This window comes from Schistocerca cancellata, chromosome 3 (assembly GCF_023864275.1).
Source record: "Schistocerca cancellata isolate TAMUIC-IGC-003103 chromosome 3, iqSchCanc2.1, whole genome shotgun sequence".
Lineage (NCBI taxonomy): Eukaryota > Metazoa > Arthropoda > Insecta > Orthoptera > Acrididae > Schistocerca > Schistocerca cancellata.
Window position 1 is genome coordinate 483,133,282 of NC_064628.1, and position 15,567 is coordinate 483,148,848.

General features: G+C 42.3%; 1 protein-coding gene across 1 annotated transcript in view; it reads left to right on the plus strand.

Annotated features, from left to right (window-relative positions):
• The first annotated feature begins 713 nt into the window (after positions 1-713).
• The window catches only part of LOC126176375 (uncharacterized), a 73,980-nt gene continuing 59,126 nt past the window's right edge, over positions 714-15,567 (plus strand). The window contains exon 1 of the mRNA XM_049923532.1: positions 714-914. Within this exon, the coding sequence (XP_049779489.1) occupies positions 714-914 (201 nt within the window). The remainder of the gene's footprint in view (positions 915-15,567) is intronic.

Below are 15,567 nucleotides of genomic sequence, written 5' to 3' on the forward strand. Positions count from 1 at the left end.
TTCACTCTGCAGTGGAGTGTGCGCTGATATGAAACTTCCTGGCGGACTAATACTGTGTGCCGGACCGAGACTCGAACTCGGGACCTTTGCCTTTCGCGGGCAAGTGCTTTGCCATCTTAGCTACCCAAGCGCGACTCACGCCCTAGGGAGTCTAGCTCCAGCAGCCATTCGGCAACCAAAGTCTGTTAATTCCCATCGAGCGGCCATAATCACGTCGGAAATCGTTTCACATGGATCACCTGAGTACAAATGACAGTTCTTCCAATGCACTGCCCTTTTATACATTGCCTACGCGATACTTGCACCATCTGTATACGTACATATCGCTGTCCCAAAACTTTTGACACACCTTATAGTATGTCGTTAGTATCATCTGGTGTACAACCGTCTCTTTCAAAATCAGTGACGAAACTTACTTTCGGAACGTCTCTCGTGGTAACGGAATACGAGATTTTATTTCTGTTACTAAAATACGCTGTCAGGTGCCTTTCTGTATTGTCTCTGCTTGAGGTAAGGGAAAAAAATTGAAACATACGTCTCGAAAGCGGCGGACGCTATTTTGTGATTTCCGACTTGCCTGCTGTCTGCAGACTGCTTCGTACAGGTCTCCGCCCCACAACGCAGTTTCGCCGTCGACGAAGGCGAGGAGAACGAAATGAAAGAGCTGGCTGGAGTGGAAGAGTTTTGCCGAGAGTCGTCACCCTCGGAGAGAAATGAAAGGCGGCCCAGCGGCCGCGAGCGCGCACAGTGGATGCCAGGCTGCGGGCCGGCGGCGAGATGACGCGGCGCCGTTTGCCGTTTCGGTTCCCACCAGGCCCGCTAATACTCCGCCACCGCCGCCGCCGCCGCGCCGGCCCGTGACCCAGTGCGTGGCGTGGCAGGCGCGAGGTCGCCTGCCGCTGCCCCTGTCACAGGTAACCCTTCACCACTGGCTACGGTCCCCGCAATTTCTGGCTCACCCAGCGCTGCCGACGTTTCGCTCATTATCGTGGTCACCTCATCCCATTACTTGTCTTCTTCATTTCTGTTCCTCTCACGGTTCCGTCTCCCCCTCTCTATACTCGTTCTCAGTCGAGCGAAATGCCCTCTAAAACCACACAGTTTTTTTTAAGTACACTGCTTGCCAGAGCAACTGAACACCAGAAATGACAGCAAATATCAAAACTTCACTTCTGCATCTACATCCATTCTCTGCAAGCCGTATTATGGTGTGTGACTGTGGGTACTCTGCCAATCTTTTCCCGTTCCCTTTTCGAACGATTTGCGGGAAGAACGATTGCCGGCCGGGGTAGCCGAGCCGTTCTAGGCGCTACAGTCTGGAACCACGCGACCACTATGGTCGCAGGTTCGAATCCTGCCTCGGGCTTGGATGTGTGTGATGTCCTTAGGTTAGTTAGGTTTAAGTAGTTCTAAGTTCTAGGGGACTGATGACCTCAGAAGTTAAGCCCCATAGTGCTCAGGGCCATTTGAACCAATTTTTTTGAAGAACGATTGTCGATAACCCACGCGTTAGCTGGAATATCTCTAAGTTTACCTTCATTGTCTTTTCGCGAGACATACGTAAGAGGAAGCATTATATTTGTTACTTCTTTTAGAAATGTACGCAATCTCAATTTTATCAGTGTACATCACTGGGATTTACAATGCTTCTCTCGTAGCGTCTGCCACTAAACTTGACTATCACCGTGACGCTTTTGCTCTTATTAAATGAACCTGTGAAGAAATGTGCTGCTCTTGTTTGGATCTTTCGTATTTTCTCTGTCACTCCAATCTGTTACCTATCGCAGGCTGACGAACAATATTCGAGTAATGACCGAACAGAGTTGGTAAGCCACCGTCTTTGTGGGTGGACTACACTTCCTGAGGATTCCTCCAGCGAATATCACTTTGGTATCGGCTTTACCTTTAACTAGTTTTATGTAGTCATTCTACTTCAAATCGCCACGTACGCTTACTCTTAAATATGGATGTGACTGCTAACCATTTATTGTTCTGTAAGCGTGTAATCAGACAATTATGGATCTTTCTGTGTATTTAACAACAACACGCTACTTTTGTTTAACCTGAAGGTCACGTACCGACCCCTGTACCAAGCACCGATTCTCTGCAGATTTTCCTGTATTTCGCTACAATTTTCTGGCGTTTCAACTTCTCAGCATACTGTAGCGTCATCCACAAAAACCTTCATGGAACTGCCGATATCATACACTAAGTCATTTATGTAGGGTGGTCAAAAGAGTCTGAAAAGCTTCTAAGGGCCTTGCAGGGTAGGTTGTGCTGAGAAATAATTGATAAGAAAAATATTCGATACGTTGCACCGTTTCCTAGTCAATTAGCATTGAAGTTAGCCAATCAGGCCGTTGAGAGGGCAAATTCAAGGTGCTCTCTAGAGACGTCGTCGGCAAACTTGTTCTTCGTTTGGTTTCCTAAAACCAAACAAAAGGGCGATACAAAAATTGGTCATTGGACGGCAGTAAGGATCTAACCCGAGGCGAAGGCTGAGAAGTCTTGTGCTCTATCATATACGGTACAGGAACAACTGACACTAATTGTACATGGTGGGACGCTTGAATTTGCGTGTGCAACGGCCTGGTTGGCTACCATCAATCTAAATGAACATTTAAATCTTCCAGTGCTAGCTCTGATTTCTTTTATTTTGTTATGATGATTATTTCTTCCAACGTTGGTGAGCGCCAACAAAATATTTTCTCAGTCAGAGCAGAAAGTTGATAACTAAAATTTCATGAGAAGGTCCTGCAGGAACGTTAAACGTTATTGCTTTAACAATTGCCACCCCAACTCGCGTATCGTATACCTTGCACTCTCCCGTATTTCGTGATAGTGCAAACGCGATTCCCTTCTTTGAACTTTTTCGATATCCTCCGTCAATCCTATCTTATAAGGATCCTATACCGCACAGTAGTACTCTAGCATGGGATGGGACAAGTGTAGCATAGGGAGCCTCTTTAGATAGACCTGTTGCATTTTAGGTGTTCTGCCAATAAATCGCAGTCTTTGGCGTGCCTTCCCCACAACTTTATCTATGTAAGCGTTCCATTTTAAGTTATTCGCAATTATAAACCCTAAGTATTTATTTTAATTTACAGCCTTTCGATTTGTCTGATTTATCATGTAACAGAAATTTAGCGGATTCCTTTTAGTTCAAATGGCTCTGAGCACTATGGGACTCAACATCTTAGGTCATAAGTCCCCTAGAACTTAGAACTACTTAAACCTACCTAACCTAAGGACATCACACACACCCATGCCCGAGGCAGGATTCGAACCTGCGACCGTAGCAGTCCCGCGGTTCCGGACTGCAGCGCCAGAACCGCTAGACCACCGCGGCCGGCGATTCCTTTTAGTATGATATCATACTTTTCATCACTTACGATCAGTTTCCAAGTATTCGCAACATACGTATATCTTGTCTGAACCATTTTGCGATTGGTTTTGGTCATCTGATGAATGTAATAGACGGTAATCGACAGCACCGTCTGAAAACAGTCTAAGTGGACTGCTCAGATTGTCACCTAAATCATTTACAGAGATTAGGAACAGAGAGGAACCCTAAGTATAGGAACAGCAGAGACCTTCCTTGGGTAACGCCAGATATCACTTCTGTTTTACTCTATGACTTTCCGCGGATACTGCGAAATGTGATCTTTCTGACAGGAAATAACGTATCCACTCAGACAACCGAGACGACATTCCGTAGGCAAACAATTTGATTTTACTAGAATGAGATTTTTACTCTGCAGCGGAGTGTGCGCTGATATGAAACTTCCTGACAGATTAAAACTGTATGCCGGACCGAGACTCGAACTCGGGACCTTTTTCTCATTCTGGAAACATCCCCTAGGCTGTGGCTAAGCCATGTCTCTGCAATATCCTTTCTTCCAGGAGTGCTAGTTCTGCAAGGTTCGCAGAAGAGCTTCTGTGAGGTTTGGGAGGTAGGAGACGAGGTACTGGCAGAATTGAAGTTGTGAGGACGGGTCGTGAGTTGTGCTTGGGTTGCTCAGACGGTAGAGCACTTGCCCGCGAAAGGCAAAGGTCCCGAGTTCGAGTCTTGGTCCGGCACACAGTTTTAATCTGTCAGGAAGTTTAAATTTGATTTTAAGTCGTTGTTGAGGAACTGTGTCGAAAGCTTTCTGAAAGTCTGGAATGTTTGACATTCCCGGCCGATAGCTCTCATTACTTCGTGAGAATAATGAGCTAGTTGTGTTTCACAAAAATGATATTTTCTGAATCCGTGTTGACTTTTTGTCAATAAATCGTTTGCTTCGAAATAACTGATGAATTTGGAGCACCGTATACTTTCTAAAGTCCTACTGCAAATCGACGTTAGTGATATGGGTCTCTTAATTCATCGGATTACTCCTATTTCCTTTCTTTGGTACTGGGTGACCTGTGAAACTTTCTAGTCGTTAGGTACGCTTCTTTCGATGAGGAGCCATTGTACGTGATTGCTAAGTAAAGAACTATTGTATCAGCATACTATGAAAGGAAAGTGATTGGTATATAATCTGGACCGGAGGTCTTGTCGTTATTAAGTGATTTAAACTGCTTCGCTTCATCGAGGATATTTACTACTAAGTTACTCAAAACGGTGATCTTCCCAGATATTCGAGTAGGCAATAGACCCCAGAAGATATATGAAAAAAAAACAGCTACGAGACGCTTTTTGTGAGTATAACCGAGGGGCCAGTATCGGACATCATGTGCCATGTAGTCCCAGGACATATCAGGGGAAATTGCTCCCGACGAGCCCTGTGGGGATGCGGTGTAGGATGCTGGCACAGCAACTCTCTGAGGGTGTAGGGACACCGGTATGTTATCGGGAGAACTATGTCGATGACACTGTGGTCATCTCACGTTCAAAGAAAGAAAAAAATTCGCGTGAGAAAGTCTTCCAGTGGAATGTTTAATGGAACACAGTGCAGAGTAAATAATTATAGTCTCATTATAGAAATAGTGTGTGTAGTTACTTTTTGGTTTTCTTGAGTAGTTAAGTATGGATTCTGAGCGTCTCAGAGCACTAGTGACTCCAGCGTAACAGATCATAACATCAATATAAAGTGTAGAGTCTACTTAAAATGTCATAACAAAATCCTGATATTTGGTTTTAAGAGGTTAGGTGTTGTGTTCTTCCGATAGAGTATTCTGGCTGTAATAGGTGTGCCCAACATTGTACAATAATATTCTGAATGCATTGCTTTAATATTTGTCACAATTGCAATTTGTATTAGACAACCTGCCGTGGGTATGAGCAATAAGTAAATAATTACATCTCATTCGCAAAGCGTAAAACATGCTACAGTTACGATTTAAAAGATTTTACTTATTTTTCATGTAAGTAAATAGTTGCTACATATTGTATAAACGTTTTTTCGCATGTGTCGTCTCTATACAGTTTCACCATTTATTTCAGTATGAAACGTCATGATTGTTAAATAATTAATATATGTTCTGCAACTGTAACACAGTCCACCCCCGGTAGCTGAGTGGCCAGCGTGACAGAATGTCAATCCTACGTGCCCGGGTTCGATTCCCGGCTGGGTCGGAGATTTTCTCCGCTCAGAGGCTGGGGTGTTGTGTTGTCCTAATCATCATCCTTTCATCCCCATCGACGCACAAGTCACCGAAGTAGCGTCAAATCGAAAGACTTGCACCCGGCGCACCGTCTATCTGACGGGAGGCCCTAGTCACACGACATTTACATTTCCACTGTAACACATATCTACATTATTAATTTAAACCAGTGACAAGAATAGAGGATGTGTTGCGAGAATAGAAGTTGTTGTTACTTGTGAAATGGAATTTTTAAGTAAAAGGGTTGATTAATGATTACGTAGCGTTACGTTTTCTAAAGATGTTATCTACGGCGGTAGTCTACGTCTTTGCATGCTAAGAATAGCATTTCTCTGAAATCCCTTACAGAAGCGTCATCTCAGGGCGCATTGCACTAGGGCGGGGGGGGGGGGGGGAGGAGGTGCGGGAGGGATGACAGTAGGGGGTTGCATTTTTAGTACCGGAATTACGTCCTGCCATAAGGTCGTAGGCTCTGGTGGTCTGCGGCATGGCGCCGGCTTGTCGACTGTCCGTCTGTCCACGTAAAGCCAGTTCTCCTGTTTTCCTTCTGTCACAAGTTCACTGCTCAGCTTGCGAAAGGACTTCACCGCCAGCGCCTACAGCGGTTCCTCGCTCCCTAGCGCGCGCCGGCCCCAAACGGCACAGTGTCCACCGCTACACGAATTCCCAACAGAAAAGAAAAGGCACAGAGTGTCAGTACTGCCCCTGCAACCACTGGAGTGTCACTCCTTACGATTCTAATTGTTTATGTCCCGTTGCTGTTGTCGCCTTCAGTCCAAAAACTGGTTTGAAGCAGCACTCCACGCTACCCTTTCCTGTGCAAGCTTTTTCATCTCCGAATAACTGCTGCGGTCTACATTCTTCTGAATCTGCTTACTGTATTCATCTCTCGTCCTCCCTTTACTTGGTTTTAACCCCCTCCCCCCCCCCCCCCCAACCTTTCCCTCCAGTACTAAATTCGTGATCCCTTGATGCTTCAGAATGAGACCTACCAATCAGTTCCTTCTTTTAGTCACGTTGTGCCACAAATTTCTCTTCTCCCCAATTCTATTCAGTACCTCCTCATTAGTTACATGATCCTCCCATATAATGTTGAGTATTTTTCTGTAGCACCACATTTCAAATGGTCCCGTTCTCTTCTTGTCTAAACTGTTTATCGTCCATGTTTCACTTCCACACATGGCTACGCTCCATACAAATACTTTCAGAAACGACTTCCTGACACTTAAATCTATACTCGATGTTAACAAATTTCTCTTCTTTACAAACGCTTTTCTTGTCATTGCCAGTCTACATTTTACATCCTCCATACTTCGATCATCATCAGTTATTTTGCTTCCCAAATAGCAAAAGTCATCTACTACTTTAAGTGTCTCGTTCCCTAATCTGATTCTCTCAGCATTATTTGATTTAATTCGAATACATTCCATTATATTCGTTTTGATTTTGTTGATGTTCATCTTACATCATCTTTTCAAGACACTGTCCATTCCGTTCAGCTGCTCTTTCAAGTCCTTGGCTGTCTGTGACATAATTACAATGTCATCAGCAAACATCAAAATTTTTATTTCTTCACCCTGGACTACAATTCCTGCTCCAAATATTTCTTTTGTTTCCTTTACTGCTTGCTCAAAACGCAGATTGAATGACAGCTGGGACAGGCTACAACCCTGTCTCACTCCCTTCCCAACCGCTGCTTCTCTTTCGTGCGCCTCGACTCTTATAACTGCCATCTGGTTTCTGTACAAATTGTAAATAGTCCTTCGCTCCCTGTACTTTATTCATGCCACCTTTAGAATTTGCAGGAGAGTATTTCAGTCAGCACTGTCAAAAGGTTTCTATAAGTCTACAAATGGTAGAAATGTAGGTCTGCCTTTCCTTAATCTATCTTCTATGAGAAGGCGTAGGGTCAGTATTGCCTCATGTGTTCGTAAATTTCTCCTGAATCCGAACTGATCTTCCCTGAGGCCGGCTTCTACCAGCTTCTCCATTCGTCTCTAAAGAATTCGTCTTAGTATTTTGTAACCGTGGCTTATTAAATTGATAGTTCGGTAATTTTCACATCTATCAATATCTGTTTCCTTTGGAATTGAAATTATTAAATTCTTCGTGAGGTTTGAGGGCATTTCGCCTGTCTCATACATCTTGCTCATCAGATGGAAGAGTTTTGTCATGGCTGGTTCTCCCAAAGCTACTAGTAGCTCTAACGGAATGTTGTCCACTCCCGGGGCCTTTTTTCGACTTAGGTCTTTCAGTGCTTTGTTAAATTCTTCGCGCAGTATCATATCTCCCCTTTCATCTTCATTTACGTCCTCTTACATTTCCATAATACTGCCCTCAAGTATATTTCCCTTGCATGGACCTCTATATATTTCTTCCATCTTCCTGCTTTCCCTTCTCTGCTTGGGACTGGTTTTCCATCTGAGCTCTTGCTATTCATACAAGTGGTTATCTTTTCTCCAAAGGTCTCTTTAATTATCCCGTAGGCAGCATCTATCATACTCCTAGTGATATATGCCTCTACATTCTTAAATTTGTCCTCTAGCCATCCCTGCTTAGCCATTTAGCACTTCCTATCGATCTCATTTTTTAAACGTTTACATTCCCTTTCGCCTGCTTCATTTACTGCATTTTTATATTTTCTCCTTTCATCGATTAAATTCAACATTTTTTGTGTTTTGCAAGGATTGCTACTGGCCCTCTTCTTTTTAGCTGCTTGATCCTCTGCTACCTTCACCATTTCATCCCTCAAAGCTACCAATTCTTCTACAACTGTACTCGTTTTCCCTGTCCTTGTCAATCGTTCCATAATGCTCCCTCTGAAACTGTCTACAAACTCTGGTTCTTTCTTTTATCCAGGTTCCATCTCCTTAAAGTCCTGCCTTGTTGCAGTTTCTTCAGTTTTAATTTGCAGATCAGAACCAATTGTGGTCAGAGTTCACATCTGTCCCTGGAAATGTCTTACAATTTAAAACTTGCTTCAGTAATATCTGTCTTACCATTATATAATCAATCTGAAATCTTCCGGTGCCTCCAGGTCTCTTCCACGTATATAACCTTCTTTCATGATTCTTAAACCAAGTATTAGTTATGCTTAAATTACACTCTGTGCTAAATTCCTATCCCGTTATAAATGCAGTACTGTACTCCATTTCCCCTTACGTAGATGAAATGTGGTTAGCAGGAAACTATCACGCATCTAACTTTTAATGATGTTTGACTCTATGCACAGTTAAATTTTATTGCCACATTCAGTTAAGTTCAGTGACTTTAAAACTGCAAATTTGGCCTGGGTTATTACTTGTCCCATAAGTAAATAGGCCTGTGGAACACGATGTCATGAACAATGAGAGTTTTATTCATGAAAACTTAATACACTGGCTGATGTGGTGTTGAGTTAAAAAGACCCTGATAATCTCATTAATTCTCTAATATTTACAACCTGTGCTTATTACTACACAAAAAGTCACAACTAGCCCTACATGGCACTGTCACTTCTCCATCTGCTAAAAGAAAACAAACTTTTCACCTTTTCAGGCGTTTGCCTTCTACTCTGCATTAAAATCTCCCATTCTCACACTACAAAATATTCTTTAAATTATAATCTAACACTGAGTCACCGATTTAGAATCAAAACATCCTTCTTTTACTGTCTTCCAGCGTATTAAAATAACGCATAGAATATTACGCGTGACTGTGTTTCATTGGCTGGTTCAGACTGCATACACTCGATGAAACTTACATAGACCATTTACTACGGGCAAAGGAGCGGCACTTCGACTCGGCCGTTTCGTCTCTGAGTCAGGGTGTTGGCGCCCGGCAGCTCTGCAGTGACACATCTCTCTCTCTCTCTCTGCACCTCTTTCTCAAGCGACGTACGACACATGCAAGGTAACAATTACAACTAATATTAATGTACAACATGAGATGTTAATTTGTGCTCTTTCTAAAAAAAACTATTTAAGGAGCGGCCTTACATTCTAATGAGTAGAAATGTGTAAAAAATTATTGATAGCAGTAGAACAAATCAGATATCAGATCGCTCCTACACTTAATCGCTAAGATTACGACATATGAATACCGTATTATCACAACTGGTAGATAAATTATAAATACTGGAAGAGAAACACAGCTAAATTAAGATAAAGAAAACAGAGAACTCAAGAACACCACTACTGGAAAACCCATCAAAATCTTAAGTCTCAGCAGTCAGCTAGCAGTCCGATCTTCCAGAACAATGCAATGAAGGCGTCAAGAAAATACAATTGCGAATTGTGTAAATGAAGCAATACTAAACCGACACTAATCACCTCCGAATTACAAAGCTACCCCAGTTTCTACAAGCATCCAAAGACTTCTCGCGCTAAGAAATACGGTTAGAAAAATGATTTATTAAGTGCTCACTGTCTTTGACGTACGTGCTGGGTCATTTTCAAAGATCTTGCGTTGTAGCTTCTTTTACGCGTTACACATGATCCTGTACAGTTCTTCACGCGAAGCTGTAGGATGCAAGGGAACTTGACAGCACAGCTCGTTCTTTCAGAGAGCTTGAGAATGTTGATGAAGGTAAATACAGCGTTCTAGATGGTAATGTGATGGTAAATCATCTTGTTGGAAACAAAATTCCTTACTCTCATTCAGTTGGCCAGATATGTAGGTAGCACTGTCAGAATGACCTTGCCTCTACATTACCTTCAACAAAGTATGGATCAGTTAGACCTGTAATACTGGAAAGTCACGAGACAGTAATCCTTGGTAAACTGAAGTTCATCATTTACAATACAAAATTTGGATTGTCGTTTACGGTTACACACACAACCGGGTAATTTTCTATTTCATTGGACTCAAAATGTGACCCATTTGACCAGACAATTTTCCCCACGAATCTTTATTCCAAACTATAATTCGCAAACAGCCTCTCGGAATTTCGACGTTATGTACCAGACTATAGACAGTCCGATCAAAAGTATTCGGACGCCCCTATGTAATGCGCAAATGGCGACTAGATGTCACGAAGATAGTGCAAAAGGAAGGCAGGTAGTACCGTGTAGACAGCAGAGAATCAGTAACGGCACAGTGGGCTGGTCAGGCAGTGACTCCGTACATGGACTAGTCGTCGGATATCACCTGAGCAACAAATCCTATAGGGACATTCCAACACTTCTAAAGCTGCCTAACTCGACTGTTTGTGATGTGACTGTGAAGTGGAAACGTAAAGTAACAACCACAGCTAAACCAAAAGACTAGGCAGACTTCATGTCAGGAATAATCGAGCATTGCGGAGATTGGACGTAAAAATTCGCATGAGGTCCAAAAGCTACCATCACTCCGTTAGCACTATATGTTTAGGGAGTGAAAAGAATGCCGTCCAGTGGTCGAGGAGCTCCTCGTAAGCCAGATATTTCTGTAGTCAATGTTAAGCCACGCTTTAAGTGTTGTTCAGAGCGACGTCATTGGAGAATGGGTGACAGGAAACGAGTGATTTGGAGTCATGAAGCACGCTACGTCTTTTGCAACTGGATGGAAGGATATGTGCCTGGGAAACGTTACCGGCCATCACGTGTAGGGCGATCAGTTAAGTATGGAAGAGATGGTGTCATGGTATGGGGTTGTTTCTCGTGGTTGTAGTGTAGTTCCTGTATTGCGCTTACAGTAACACTAAATACGGGAAGATATGAACAAATTTTACAGTATTATGTACCGCGCACAGCTTAGATTAGATTAGATTAGTTTTGCGTTCCATAGATCCGTGCTGAGGAGATCCTCGTGGATGTGGAACATGTCTTTTTCTTTAAGCTGAAATAACAATACTAATAGTATGAATATATACATCATTTGTTTCTATTAAAAAAATCGTCAATGCAGTAGAAGGAGTTAGCCACTAGTAAGTCTTACAGGCTCCTTTTAAACTGATCTTTATTTGCAACTAAATTCTTTATGTTTGCTGGCAAATTATTGAAGATGAGTGTTCCTGAGTAGTGGAACCCTTTTTGAACTAAAATAAGTGCTTTTAAGTCCTTGTGCAGATTATTTTTGTTCCTGGTATTGTATGTATGAACTGAGCTGCTTGTTGGGAAAAGAGATATATTATTTAGGATAAATTTCATTAAGGAGTACAGCTGGAGAACAGTACGTAAACGATGACTGTTCGGCTTGACAATGTATATTGTCATAGAGTAGCATCTGTGATGCAATGTTTTGTGGACAGTACCATTCCTGAAATGGACTTATCTGTCCCGTGTCCCAAATGAACCCAATGGAACAACTTTAGTGAGATTTGGTAAGTAAGAGCAGTAAGAGACAGCATCCTGATTGTGTTCTTCACCAGAAAAGTGTCTTCAACCAAAACTTTTATTACGAAATCTTTGAAGAGTTATTTCCTGACATTTGTATTTCTAGTGGGAAGTGTTATGCTGCACCGTTGAAGGCGTGCAGAGATCTGTAGTGCCTCCATCAACTAAAGAGCTGTGGACGCACGGCAGTGTGTCACTCCATGTAAGAACGTCAGCTATCTTGAGTAGTATAACAAGAACTGTAGCGATGATAAAGTAACATGCAACTACGAGTAACTGCGCTACATTGCGACGACCACTGCTTTTCACTACCGTCTTACTATAAATTGTGTTATTTGTTACTTATTTGACTGAAATACTTTCATAATATTTAACTCTTTTCGTTACTTCACGTACATTGTTTTTTCTCGTTTATTGCTTACTGTCCTAATCAAAAATATAAACTGGACTATGATAAACACGACAATATAATTTTCTAGAAGTTCATTCTTTTTCTTTTATATGACTAACTGTAGAGCCCTTACAATGTGTGCAGTTTTAGAATGGTTTTTGTAACACATTTTTATTGTTAAATTTTTTTGAACATTTTGTTAAATTATGGCCTGTTTCAGACTGTCAAAAGACCTTTTCTATATGGTTACATATTTTTAAAAAGTCTTGATTTCTTGTAGACTATTGAGAATAATTTAAAGCTGCACATTCAAATGAAAATCCTTTTAATTACTTTTTACGCTTATTTGTACGTTATACATGGCAGTTTTGAGTCGTTTTACTTTGACATGTCTTAATTTTAATCAAATGAAATTATATGGTTCCAGAGTTCTTTTCAAGTGTAAACATCTATGATGTATATCTTAGTACTGAACCGACGAATGAAAATTTGCGTATATACATCATGTTATAACTTCTCGCAGTGCAGTAGAATGAGAGGTATAATGTGTTTTTTATATAACTTCCGAAATTTCTTTTTAATCTCTTAATGTAGTAACTAGTAATGAAATTTATTTTACTTCTGTAGAGTCTGAAGATGGCTATTCTATAGCCTAAACCAACAATTATGTTCAAAAAGCTGTGCAATCGAGACAATTAAATAGAAAAATTATTTGATAAAGTTAGTGCCTCATACGCTCAGTTACGATGGTTGCTGTATGCACTTCATCGGCTCCTTAGTGTACATGCACCTCACTGCCCTATATCAGAGTCAAGTAGCTGTCAGCTCATCATAATTTATACAGAAGCTCTCAGCTACCCAGTATTTTCTTTGCTCCTGTGTATTAAACAAAAACATTCGCAAACTGCTTCTACACTGATCAGCCAGAACATTATGACCACCTACCTAACAGCCCGTATGTTCGCCTTTGGCACAGATAACAGCGCCGACGCGTCGCGGCATGGATAAAAACGAGGCCTTGGTAGTTCGCCGGAGCGAGATGGCACCACATCGACACACGCAAGTCACTTAATTCCCGTAAATTCCGGGGAAGGGTCGATGAGCTCTGACGCCGTGTTCAATAATACCCCAGATGGCATCTATCATTTTCAGATCTGGCGGACTGGGGGCCAGCACATCAACTGGAGCTCGGCACTGTGTTCCTCGATCCATTCCATCACACTCCTGGCCTTGTGACATGGCGCATTGTCTTGATAAAAAATGCACCAAACTCTGATGCTACTTCTGCCACAGTTCGCCGCCTGTCCTACTTTACCAGTCAGCCCAGCCTACGACGTCCGACATCTCTAATGAGGGGTGGCCGCCTAACCCCCACATCGTCTGGCACGGTTTTGCCTTGGTTCCGTGACATTGACCACAGAATCCTCGAATAACTGACGAGTCCTGCAGTTTTCGAAATGTTCGTGCCGAGTCTCCCGACTACCGCTATCTGCCCACGGAAAATGTTCAAATGTGTGTGAAATCTTATGGGACTTAACTGCTAAGGTCATCAGTCCCTAAGCTTACACATTACTTAACCTAAATTATCCTAAGGACAAACACACACACCCATGCCCGAGGGAGGACTCGAACCTCCGCCCGGACCAGCCGCACAGTACATGACTGCAGCGCCTTAGATCGCTATCTGCCCTCGGTCAAACTCAAATAGAGTACGCGCCTTCCCCATTCTACATACGGACAACACGCTCAGTGATACCACATGCACGGTGCGAGTGTCTGACTAGCAGTCATTCCTCGCCAGGTGAAGCTGCTATCGTCTGGACGGGCTCATATCGATAGTATGTCGGTGGCCATAATGTTCTGGCTGATCAGTGTATTTTGTTGCTGTCCATCTTTGGAACAGGCTACACTCTGGACACATTGCCCTGTTGTATTTAAGAAAAAGTTGAAGCACTTCCGTCTGTAAAAATTATAACTTACCTTAAAGCTTAAAACATATGGCTAGTATACTCTCTGCTAAAAATTAAAGGGAAAACGTCCATCTTCTTCCAGTTATGCTTCTTTTTTCTTTTCGTTTCTCAACCACGGCAGTTACTTTCTCTCTTTCTTCATTACTTGTGTTTTATCATCTTCGTTGATCTCACTCTTCCCGCCTTTCCTCCCTTCCTCCCCCTCCTCCCCCCCCCCCCCGCCCCCAATAGCTGCCAGTGATCTGAGTTTAAGTCTACCTAATTGTAATCTGTCTTTGCTGCTCTACTTCCCATGAACTAACTCTGTAGGTACTACTGTTTCCTACTTGTTGTCTTGTAGCTAATTTTAAGCGTTGTATGCCACATTAAATTTGTCTTTTTTATAACTTTTGTGTTGCTCCGTGAACATAATGTGAAATATATTGAATGCCTGGTTAAATGGGAGGCAGGGCCTGATGACACTGATCTTACCACTATAAATAAATAAAAGTAAGCAGATAAATAAAATTGGTGTAAAACTATGTTTAACGAAAGATTAGTGCAAAGTTACATGTATTATCGTATGTTTCGCCCGACGGTCATTTAGTGGTTGTAAATATGAAGTGGTGACGAAACGTCCCAGACAAAAGCCGGACTCAGCTCGGATCTTTTCTATAGCCCCAGGGCTTGAGTAATTAGTGGCCCGTCAACGCAGCAGTCTGGAAGACCTTCCATGAGACCACTAAACTTTTCCACCAATCGACTGCTTCTACCACAAATGAAAATATTGTGTCGACAAGGAAATGGGTTTGAGTCCCGAGGCTATAACGCGCTGACGACGCTGGTACTCACGTAGTTTCACAATAGGCCTGTGTCGTGGTATCGAGATACGAGCACACTGTTTCCTGTAAACACCTTCGTCTCCTGATATCAAGTAATTCGTTCGGTTCCGAGGTTCCCATTAACAGCAACATGATAAAGTTCGCTGTTTTTGACCGTATAGTCGATAAAACTTTGTATCCAAGTGATGAAATCGTCACATATTGTAGACATGTTCCATGACAACGGAGCAGCAATAATCGTACATAGAGCAACGGAAAATTCGATTACTAGTTACAAGGTACAACAAAAAAAGCATCGGAACCGTGATGTGCTCGATTGATTTCTGTTGTTTTACTTTAGATATTATTGGAGAATGCATGTTTTCGTAACATTTGACGTGCTTGGATACATGAATAGCAAGTTATTCCGTCGGCATTGTGAATCTTTCGGGGCAATCGCCGAGGATTAGTTTTTTATTGAGCGCAGGTACCATTACAGCATTCAGATTGTAGTTTGTATA